The sequence below is a fragment of the Silene latifolia genome, chromosome Y, assembly GCF_048544455.1.
Source record: "Silene latifolia isolate original U9 population chromosome Y, ASM4854445v1, whole genome shotgun sequence".
Taxonomy (NCBI): domain Eukaryota; kingdom Viridiplantae; phylum Streptophyta; class Magnoliopsida; order Caryophyllales; family Caryophyllaceae; genus Silene; species Silene latifolia.
The window spans coordinates 203,164,806-203,176,764 of NC_133538.1; the positions used below are offsets into that span (position 1 = coordinate 203,164,806).

General features: G+C 32.2%; 1 protein-coding gene across 1 annotated transcript; it reads right to left on the reverse strand.

The window, feature by feature from the left end:
- Positions 1 to 427: 427 nt before the first annotated feature.
- On the reverse strand, positions 428 to 9,727 carry LOC141629869 (uncharacterized). Its single transcript, XM_074442795.1, has 7 exons — positions 9,643 to 9,727; positions 2,830 to 2,971; positions 2,559 to 2,748; positions 1,998 to 2,352; positions 1,384 to 1,686; positions 971 to 1,317; positions 428 to 508 (listed from the first exon to the last, which is right to left on the reverse strand). Exons 1-7 carry the CDS (start codon positions 9,725 to 9,727, stop codon positions 428 to 430), a joined length of 1,503 nt encoding a protein of 500 aa, XP_074298896.1.
- Positions 9,728 to 11,959: the final 2,232 nt, after the last annotated feature.

The following is an 11,959-nucleotide window of genomic DNA, read 5'->3' on the forward strand; positions in this document are numbered from 1 at the left end:
GTTGATATTGTGTTACAAAAATAGCAGAAGCATAATAAATGTAAATAACAAAAATGATGGTTTTCAAAAATGTGATATTGTTTAGTATGAACTGCCATATTTTAATTTGATGTTTGTGATATTTGTATAAACTGGGTGTGATGTATTTTGACAACACACAAACACAAAAGATGTGAAAATTTTAAAGCAAGAGGCATGTAAAGTACTTCTGACGTAGTGATACTGTTTAGAGTAAGATGTGAAATATTTAAATATAAGGTGTGATATTGTATCTCAGTATTACAAAAATACAAAAACAAGACAACTGAGACAAATAAAATGATCGAATATTATACCCGAGTATTTTCTATATAAAATAACGTATAATCTATACTCTAATAATGAAGGTTGTGGTATATATTAATATACTATTAATAAAGTATGTCATCTATTTGCTGCTGCTATAATTAATGAGCGCCATCAACAAAAAATCGTTTGACCGATCAACCATCATCAGCATCATCCTTATCTGAACTGGCCAGAAAAAATACAAAAATAAGGTGAAATAGTGATATTATTTTATATAAGGAGTGATATTATTTCAAATAAAGTGTGATATTGTTTCTATCTCGTAACAATTACAAACAATATCACATTCTGTTATCCTCAAACAGTGATACTGTTTAGTATAAGGTGTGATATTATTTTAAATAAGGTGTGGTATTGTTTCTAAAATTCCCCAGGAAAAAATAAAAGAAAGTTGAAACAGTGATATTGTTTTATATAAGGAGTGATATTATTTCTAATAACGAATGATATTATTTCTGTCTCGTAATGATTACAACAATATCACATTCTGTTATCCTCAAATAGTGATACTGTTTAGTATAAGGTGTGATATTATTAAAAATAACGTGTGATATTGTTTGTGACTCGTGACTATAGACTGTATATAAAAGTTTCATACACAGACTTGTCATGGTGAACATACCTTATTGTCGGCATCAGGTACAAAAGAATTAGGATAGTTACGCTTATCATGGTGAGTCATTTGTTTGCAATTACGGCAAAGCCTTTTAGGCTTCTCCGCTTTAGCTATGCATTCTTGCTTTTTGGAGATCATTCTCTTCCCACTACCCTTGTTCTTTGTCTGACGAGGTGGTAGAATCCTCACCTCAGTTGAGGAACTGCATCCAAGAAGCATCTCCAACTCCTGCTCTTTGGTCATTGACTCTGATTGCGGATTGAGTTTCACCCCAAATTGTTTCAGCGTGTCAACAAGATCAGTGATGTCATTCGTAGGCACATTCTTGAGCACACTGATGGTCGCGTAGAACTCTGATCATAACTTGCACATTTCCATCTTTCTTAAATCAGTGGCATCAAAATCCTCAATTAACTCACCATGTAGACCATAAAGTGGGATCTTGTGTGAATTCTTGGTCCACTGCATAAGAATGTACTTTTCAGGCAAAGTGTGTACTTGTTTTCCAGAGTAAACCCAGATAATGTGTCTACAAATAATACCCTTCCTGTTGAACAACTTGCAAGAACATTCAGCATCATTGGTTGTAGAATTGTAGACAACTTGATAGGTCTTCTGCGTTCTAGCATCAGCTATATCAATTACCTCTATACCGTTGGCAGGTGGTGTGAAGCCACCAACACTAAGGGAACAAATAGAAGCAGAAGCTTCTACTTGAAAATCTGCGAAAGCAGAATTTGTATAAACCTTGGAAACATGAGCTTCCAACTTAAGAGAAGTTGATAATTATGGAAGAGTACAATCATCGTCTCTATCAAGTTGCTTTTGAGTATGGCGCTGTTCATCAATAGCGCTTTGAAACCGCATCAAGAATTCAACAAGTGTACCATGTGCATTTTCAAAACGTTTGAAAAAATTATTCTGACTCTTAGAACGTTGAGTGTTCTTAATAGACAACCCATAGGAATATCACGAAAAAAGGCTGGGATCCACTTTCTCCTTTTTTTAAACATTGTTGACAACCAGGAATTACCTTCAAGATTATGCTCACTAACCAACTGAGACCACTTTTCTTCAAATTCAGAAGGTTCTAACTCAGCATCCCAAACAATAGCATTCAAACGGCTGACAAAATCAGTCTCTTTCGAGATTGCAGGCCCAACCTTATCAGTCAGCTTTTGCATGATATGCCACATACAATATGTGCGCCTAGCATGTTTGAAGACAGCACGCATACCCTTCTTTATCCCAGCACATTGATCAGTTACTATATAATGTGGCTCTCGCTGACCCATAGCATCTTGGAACTTCTCAAATACCCACTTGAAAGAATCTTCATCCTCATGAAATAGCAAGGCAGCAGCAAATAACTGACCTTTTGTGGTGTTCTACACCAGTAAAAGGAGTAAAAACCATACAATACTTATTCGTCCTGTAAGTTGGATCATAAGTGATGTAATCACCAAACAAAGCATAGTTTCTATGAGACTCTGCATCACACCAAAAACGCACGAACCAAACATTTCCTAGAATCCACCTCATAAGCAAAGTAAAAACCTTTAGTGGTATCACGTTTATCCTAGAAATGGTTAACAAACAGTTGAGCATCCCGGTCTCCTATGAAACATTTGATATCCCTTCCAAAATTCTTAAAATCAACTAGTTGAGCTCCAACATTCTCATAGCCATCTACATATTCCTTGACATTTCTAATTGCCATTGTTGGGCCTTGATTAACCCTTGAATGATCAATAATTGTCTTTTTATGGTAAAGATGGAGGTGCCTGTGTTTTTTTTGAAATTGTTGATTTCTAAGTGAACAAAGACGGTGATTATGCCACTCACGAAACTGGAAAACAACATACCCATCCCCATTATAGCGAAACTCAATCATAGCAGCACACTCAATCCTAGTTAGTTTAGTGTTCCTAATATCAAATGGCCTGGGAGTTGCCTGCTCCTTTCCACTATCTAAAACAATAGCCTTCCTCTTGTGATCTTTAAAACCTTCACGGTTATAAACAATCAATTTATACTGCACATCACCAGAAACAGACCTTTTTTGGGAAGACTTCCAAGGTTCAAAACCACATGCTTATGCATACACATCATAAAAACTAATAGCTTCTTCCAACGTCGCAAAAAACTATCCAATATGAGGTTTAAACCCAACTGCAACTTTCCTTGACCACAATTCACTACCACCAGGTGTGGAGTCCAAAAGTAGTTAATGCACACGAGAAGGGACAGAATGTTTTTCAACATGTGGAGTAGAGCTAGATGCATCATGTGGTTCAATGTGTACAACAGAAGAAATTGAAGACTCAAGAATATCGTTACTATCCTTAGAGATAATTGCAGACACATGAATATCATTACAGGAAGAAGAAGTGACATTACTTGTAGGATATGGCAAAAAAAGTACAATGTAAATAAACAAGAAAAAGTCTAACAGATATGAAGGAAATCAATATCACACAAGTGTCTAAACAATATCACATATCCAGGAAAACAATATCACATATTCTGTAAACAATATCACACATGAGGTTGGAAAACAATATCACACAGGTGAATATACAATATTACATATCAACATAAACAATATCAAGAGTTCTAGAAAACAATATCACATATTGAATAAAACAAAAACACACTTGCTGTAAGGCACAAAATGAGACGAAATGCATAACACACCCATCAGCTTTTACTAAATTAGACAATTCATATCACACAATCATACTTAGTAAGAATATCAATATGACAACGTTATAAAGGTCAAAGTAAACGGATCACATGAAATAAGAATGTAAATGCACGGAAAATATTTATAGGTACAAAAATTATAAGAACATAAATAAAGATGACTAGTAATAGAGAATATTTAGCAAAAGTTTAAAGAACATGTGATTGAAAGCTGAAAGTACAAAATAAAGAGAAAATAACGCTAAAATTAAGAACAATAACATACCAGACATCGGAATGATGATTGAATACACAGAGATTTGAGCAGAAAACCTAGAAATCAACAAAATTGTACCGAATTTAGGGGAACACAAAATTAAATTGAAAATAATAAATAAAGGAAGATGAAATTGAAAGTATACAAACGAAAGCAGAAGAAACGGAGTAAGATGACAACGAATTCGAAACATAGGGACGAAAAACGAGAATTGTGAAGAATGAGAACGAAAAACGTACCTGAGCAAACGAATTAATTGGAATAGTATGATATTGTGAAGAATGAGAAGGAAAAACTGAGATCAGGCCTAAATTCTAGGGTTCCCAAGCTCAACAATGGAAGAACAAGCTACAGTAGAGAGAAGTTAGAGGGAGAAGCAGAATAAGGAGGAAATAACGGTTTTGGCTGGGAAAAGAAGTTTATATACTAGCGCATAAAATTACTAATTTGCCCTTGTTTGTTTCCACCCTAAATACCTATGATAGTATTAATTCTCAATCATCAAATATATAAGTAATACTCATATGATCCCATTCCTATATATATATATATATATATATATATATATATATATATATATATATATATATATATATATATATATATATATATATATATATATATATATATATATATATATATATATATATATATATACATAGAGAGAGAGAGAGATAGAGTTAGGTTCTTGTAAGTTTTGTTTCTTATGGTGAGTTTGTGTTTTGAAATCTCAACCACTAAATTATATTAGAGATGAATGGCCAAGATCTAATCTTACTTGTCATATAAAACCATTGTCATTTACTTATTTTCTCTTTTTTCTAGTGTTACTCTTTTTTTTTTACTTTTTTTTTTAGCTCTTTTTTTTACCTCGTGTTATTATGCTGTTATTGTGCTTTTTTTTTTACATCTTTGATTTTTTTTTTCTCTTATGTTTTTCTCTAATTTTCTCATTATGCTACCTTTTTTTCTTTTTCTTTTTGTACCAGATTTTTTTTTACTTTAATTTTTTTTTCTCTTTTTTTTTACCCCGTGTTATTATGCTGTTATTATGTTTTTTTTACTTTGATTTTTTTTTTGCGACTTTGATTTTTTTTCTCTTTTTTTTACCACGTGTTATTGTGCTGTTATTGTTATTCTGGTGTTATTGTGATGTTATTCAGGTGTCACTTTGATTTTTTTTTTCAACTTTTGATTTTTTTACTTTTTTCTACCACATGTTATTGTGCTGTTATTCTGGTGTTATTGTGATGTTATTCCGGTGTTACTTTGATTTTTTTTACTACTTTGATTTTTTACTTTTTTTTACCACATGTTATTGTGCTGTTATTCTGGTGTTATTGTGATGTTATTCCGGTGTCACTTTGATTTTTTTACTACTTTTGATTTTTTTACTTTTTTCTACCACATATTATTGTGCTGTTATTCTGGTGTTATTGTGATGTTATTCCGGTGTCACTTTGATTTTTTACTTCTTTTTTTTACCATATGTTATTGTGCTGTTATTCTGGTGTTATTGTGATGTTATTCCGATGTCACTTTGATTTTTTTTACTATTTTGATTTTTTTACTCTTTTTTTATCACGTGTTATTGTGCTGTTATTTTGGTGGTATTGTTATTTTTGTGTTATTGTGATGTTATTCCGGTGTCACTTTGACTTTTTTTACTACTTTTTTGTTACACTTGTTATTGCAGTGTTACTCTTATGTTCTCACGGTTTTCTAATTTTCTCACAATGTTACTTTTTTTTTTCTACCACGTGTTACTCAGATGTTATTCTGCTGCTATTCCGGTGTGATTGTGTTGTTACTTCGGTGTTATTGTGATATTATTCTGGTGTTATTGTACTGTTACTCCGCGTTATTCCGATGTTATTATAGTGTTATTACTGTGTTACTGTAGCTTTATTGTAGTGTTATTGTGGTGTTATTGTCGGATTAGCTTCGTCATTTTTATTTTACGTTCAATGATTTGTGAATTATTGATTCTAGAAAAAGGATTCGGTCGTAATTTGACATGTGAAATATGGGATCATACATGTGAAATATGACATCATACATGTATCCGGCATTTTACTCACAACATCAACTGCAAAATAAAAAATGGAACAATTATTATTTGATGATTTACCCGACTAAACATTGGTAACAATCATGAATTTCAGAGTTGTTGATGCCAAGGAAGAATGTCCAAAAAAAGAAAATTTAAAAATGGCCTGAGCATCGGAAAACCAAGTGAAGGCAGAACCGAAACGGTAGTTACATAGTCATCAGCTTCAGCCTTCAAGTATATAAACCAAGATACGACGATAGTAAAGTATCGACAGAAAAGCTACACGCAAATTAGGGAGAGGTAAATCTTGATTCGGCAAATCAGAACACAAGCCTATAACATTGCCTCATCCTAATCTGAAATTGAGCATTTACATGTTTCATTTGTAAGACACATTTCTACATAAAGAAATGACATTTATAAATAATCACCTAAAATCATCAACTCTAAACTGAGGGAGCGCATGAACATCGCGTAGAAACTCGCATCATGTCAGGCAAACGAACAAATAGACAAAGGCAGATAATAAAGAAATCGAGAATTCATCAGGAGACTAAAGGCCCACATTTAAATGAGCTTGCAATCCTTGCACAATGCAATGATGCATCGTTTCATAGTTAAGATTAACAACCAAAATAATTGGACATATTTGATCGGAGCTTCAATATGGACAAGACATTGATAAAGTTACACCAACAAAACAAAAACAAACAAAAACAATTTGAGGCAAAACATGAACAAAGAATAGGATTATCGTCGAAATATATTAAATTAAACCGCAGAAAACCGAAGTCTAATACAAGAAGCAAAAGAGACAGGTATAGTAACAAACAAACAAACAAACAAACAAACAAACAAACAAACAAACAAACAAACAAACAAACAAACAAACAAACAAACATTTTCAGCGTTCTCACCATTAAAAACACCTTAAATTCGACTCAAAATCGATTTCATCATCATCAGAACCAGTTATTAATAGGCTGGACAGAACAAGGCAGCTGCCAAGGCTCAAGCTTAAATTTTGTCTTTCTACCACTCTATAACCTTACTTAAGGTTTTTATTACATCATCAATGGCGGAAGCTCCATCAACGGGGGCGCCGATCAACTCCGCCCGCATTCCTTACTCCGAACTAAATAAGGTGGACTTACATGATCCTATATATATATATATATATATATATATATATATATATATATATATATATATATATATATATATATATATATAGGAATGGGATCATGTAAGTATGAGTCATATATTTGAGTATTGAGGATCAGTCTTAGCCGTTAGATCTAAAGATCCAACGTCCTTGTTTTAACGCGGATAATTAAGGGTAACATTGTAATTTCAGCGCGTCCATATATACTTCTTATTCTCAGTTCTTCCTTCAATCTCCCTAATTTGTTTTATCTCTCTACTTTCTCTCTCCTTTCGGATTCCAATTAAAATTCTAGCTCTGAATCTCAACTTTAGGTTTCGTGTTGAATCTCAACTCTAGGTTTCACATTCGTCAATTTCTCATCAACGATCATATTCTTTGAATCCTAATCGCGGTGTGAGTACTTCGTCGACTATATCTTTTATTTGTAATTTTCAACTTTATTTTCATATAATTGTTGTTTTTCTTAATTATATTTGTAATTTGTAGTAATCTACTGCATTTCTTATGATTTTATGTCTTGATTACGAAATTTGTATAGGTTTATGGTTATTTTGATGTTTTAATTTTTGTTTCCCCTAATTTTTGGAACCAGACTTATAAAGATCCTTGTTTGCAGCGGTTGTAGTACACTGATATATGATCGATCTCCTCTTCATACTCACAACCGACATGTAAGGTGCGTTTTCTCCACTTCAATCGTTTTTTCACCTTTTCAATTTTGATTTTTAGGGTTTGTGTATTGATAAGCTAAGGTTTTAATTGAAAAATTATATTCAATGTCAAGTTATTTCATTCGTTACTTAATGCTCAATTATAATTCTTTGTAAAGTGTGATATTGTTTCAAATATCATGTGATATTTACTTTAATGGTCGTGATATTGTTTCTTATATAACAAATAAAAATCACTTTTACTTCAATATTATTTTGTATATAGTGTGATATTGTCTTACATACAGTGTGATATTGTTTCAAATATCATGTGATATTTTACTTTAATGGCCGTGATATTGTTTCTCATATAACAAATAAAAATCCTTTTTACTTAAATATTTGTTTTACATACAGTGTGATATTGTTTCAAATATGATGTGATATTTTCCTTTAATGGTCGTGATATTGTTTCTCATATAACAAATAAAAATCCTTTTTACTTTAATATTGTTTTTTATATAGTGTGATATTGTTTTACATACAGTGTGATATTGTTTCAAATATCATGTGATATTTTACTTTAATGGTTGTGATATTGTTTCTCATATAACAAAAGTGGATATGGATTTAAAAATCCTTTTTTTTTACTTCAACATTATTTTGTATATAGTGTGCGATTGTTTTACATATAGCGTGATATTATTTCTAATGACTTGTGATGTTTTATTTACCTGGTTGTGATATTGTTTCACAGTAGCACAAAATTGGAGACTCCTTTTAAAATACATATAACCGTGATATTGTTTGTATACAGAGTGATATTGTTGATAAGTACATGTGATATTGTATAACAATACACACAAAGGGTATTGTCTATAACTAAACGTGATGTGATGATATTGTTTCAGAAGAATGGTGATATTGTTTCAAATGAAGTGTGGTATTGTTTACAATACCGTGTGATATTGTAAAATACAAAAGGCAACTCTTGGTAACACTATATTATTGATTCCGAGGTTTTATGTTATTACTATAATGGTATGGTTGTGTTATTTCAAGGGATAATTGTGTTACTCTAATGTGGTAGGTGTGTTACTGTAATGCTATAGGTGTGTTACTGTAATGGTAGGTGTGTTACTATAACGGTATAGTTGTGTTACTTTCTGGCACAGTTGTGTTACTCTAATGCAATAGGTGTGTTACTATAATGGTCTACTTGTGTTATTTTAAGGGACAATTGTGTTACTCTAATGCGATAGGTGTGTTACTCTAATGCTATAGGTATAAATGTGAATGGTGATGTTTGGAAGAGCTAAATTCTTTTCTAGACTTGAGATTAGATTTTCTTAAACATGCTTTCAATACTTGGAGTACCTATATTGGAAAACAAAATGGAGATAAGGACTAACCTGACTTTACTAGAATTTCTCTAGTAGAGCTGAAATGGTCAAAATTGAACTGGTAAAAAAATTGTGTACTGTGGATAAATGTTGATTCTTATCTAATATGAAATCCGATTTTGACATTTTCTCGTCTATTAGCTCAAAAGGTAGAGCAATGTTCTAGTGCACATGATGTGGGTTCGAGCCCCACATAGACGAATATATATAAAGTAATACTTGTTACTCTATGTAATAACACTAGTTTTTCTATGTAGTACTCGTTAAAACATATTATATTGATAGTAGTTAGCCCATGTAGGAATTGAACCTACATCCTTTGCGTAATTGCACAAATGCTCTACCAATTGAGCTAATGAGCTAGTTTAGTTTAGTAGAAATATGATAATCCAGTAACACACTAGAAATGATAAAGTCGCCGTATTGTAAGTTTATAACTCACCAATGTATTGAGCAGGCTTGTTTGTTGCTATAGTATCCGTCAAAAGTGGTGGCATAGGAGAAGCCCGTTCCGACTGAGAATCCATAAATATAATGCTAGCTACCTGATGAAATCCAATTCAAGTGTGACTAAATTTCGTAGGAAAAATAACCAGTTTTCCAAAAAAGCAATGAAAGTGACAATTCTTTTTCACAATGCCAAATAAAAGAAACGAAGATAACCATTATTTCTTAGAAACTTAAAGTAGGTTAATGCAAGTAGAGCAACAAGAGGAAATAGACAAGAGAGAGAAGAGAAGAACAATTTCGAAGACGATGCAATTAAAAGTCGAGCAACCATGGCCACCAGTGAGCAAAAGCATAAGCTGGTCAGTTGTAACATGCTTCTCTGATTCCACAAAGTAATAGAACTACAACTGTACTAAATCTCTTACTCTTACATATCCAATTTAAAGGTTAAGTGGAAGACGATCTTGATAACCAGGCAAATACTCGACAACATGTGGTCATTGGATATGACTGTAGCGCTTAAGAATATAAATGGCAATAGCGCTAGCAGTAGCAAGGATTGTAGCATGCTGATGAGTTTAATTGCTTCAAAACTAGTGTATGATTAAGCAAAATAAAGAGTGTGACATATGAGAGTGGGAGCCATTGTATCATCTTTTCTGTTGTCTGTTTAATTTCAAATTTTCTAACAATTAACATTTTTGCAAATCGTTGCTGCAAATGATAACATATTAGTCTTCTTTTATGCTTATTAATCTTAAATGCACCAAATTACTCCTATCATCATTAAATAAACTAAACCAAATTCTACAAATTTGAATAAAAAAATCGTAGTAGAATGAAAATAAATGAAAATAAATGAAAATTTATATGAAAATATATGAGAACTAATCGCTTCCGCCATAATTTCCCCTAAATATACCTAATTTTAGATGTTCGAATGTCATTACAGCGAAAATATATTAGACTGCGCAAAAATGCATCAAAATCTGAAAAGTGAATTGCACAATTTTATTAAAACCCTAGCTTTAATAGTTCAAATTTTAACAAAATAATATGCATTCAGATGAAAACGCGATTATATCGAAGATTCAAAACATTATTCATAGAAATATAAGTAATAATAAAAAACGTACTGCATAATTAATCGATTTTAACAATTATTTCTCCAAAATATACCTAAATTCAAAAATTCAATAGCATTAAGGCAAAATTGTACCTGAATTCTCATCCAAACGCGATTATAACGAACAATGATTAGTATAGCTTCGTAATTTTGAGTGATTCGCCAATGTAATCCCTCATTTCCTTCGTTTTTTTACTTCAGCTCTTAGAGAGAGAAAGTAGGGAAAAGAAAAAGAAATGTTACGCGAGAAGTTTGTTTTGATTAAGGCTGAGTTTGTTTTTTTTAATCTTATCCGCGAGTGCTATTGTATTGAAGAGTCTGTGTTATTTCATTCCGTCCTCAATCCTCAAATATTTAGCCATCCTCACCTAGGATCCCTCTCTCTCTCTCTCTCTCTCTCTCTCTATATATATATATATATATATATATATATATATATATATATATATATATATATATATATATATATATATATATATCCCCTTATATAAAAGCGTGCAAGGAGGAGTGCATTTTTTGGCAAAAATTGGTGGGATAAATAGTTTAACTTTTTTTGGCTTCTTGTGGCTTGGGCTAGGTAATTGGGCCTTATTAGTTCAACTCTTATACTCACACTCAGCCGTTGATCTCCTTAGTGCAATCCATGCCCTCCATTCCTCTTTCACTCCTACCATTGTTGTTAAAATCGCGATCCGGATCGTAGGATCGTACGATCCTACGATCCAAAAAGTGGAAAACGATTCAAATCGTCGTAGGATCGTTTTGGTGGTAGGATCGGTATAGGATCGGTCAGGATCGGGTAGGATCGTACAGGATCGTGTAGGATCGATGGTAGGATCGTTCAGGATCGTAAAATGCTTATTTGTGCAACAAATTTGTGAGTTGGTTGTTCTTCTATACTTACAGCTCTAAATTAAAGGTATATGTAATATATTGATATGATTATTAAGACATTTATGTCATTAAATAAACTTTTTAACATTATACATCACAAATTATACCAAATTGTTTACATAAACTTGTTTATCCAAGTTATTTGTAAGATCGTACGATCCTACGATTCGATCCTGCGATCCGATCCTACCACCCCTCTTCGATCCAAAGTAGAATCTCGATCCTGACAACATTGACTCCTACCCACATATTTTTACAGCTTCTCTAATCATTTTTCTCATTCCATTTT

Excerpts from the sequence above, each read along its gene's own strand:
- LOC141629869 (XM_074442795.1), bottom strand. The coding sequence starts at position 9,727 with ATGGATTCTCAGTCGGAACGGGCTTCTCCTATGCCACCACTTTTGACG. Across the intron at positions 2,972-9,642 it reads CAAGCCTGCTCAATACATTG|GTTTTAAAGATCACAAGAGG; the intron begins GTGAGTTATAAA and ends ATAACCGTGAAG. Across the intron at positions 1,318-1,383 it reads CCCACTTTATGGTCTACATG|AGTTCTACGCGACCATCAGT; the intron begins GTGAGTTAATTG and ends AGTTATGATCAG.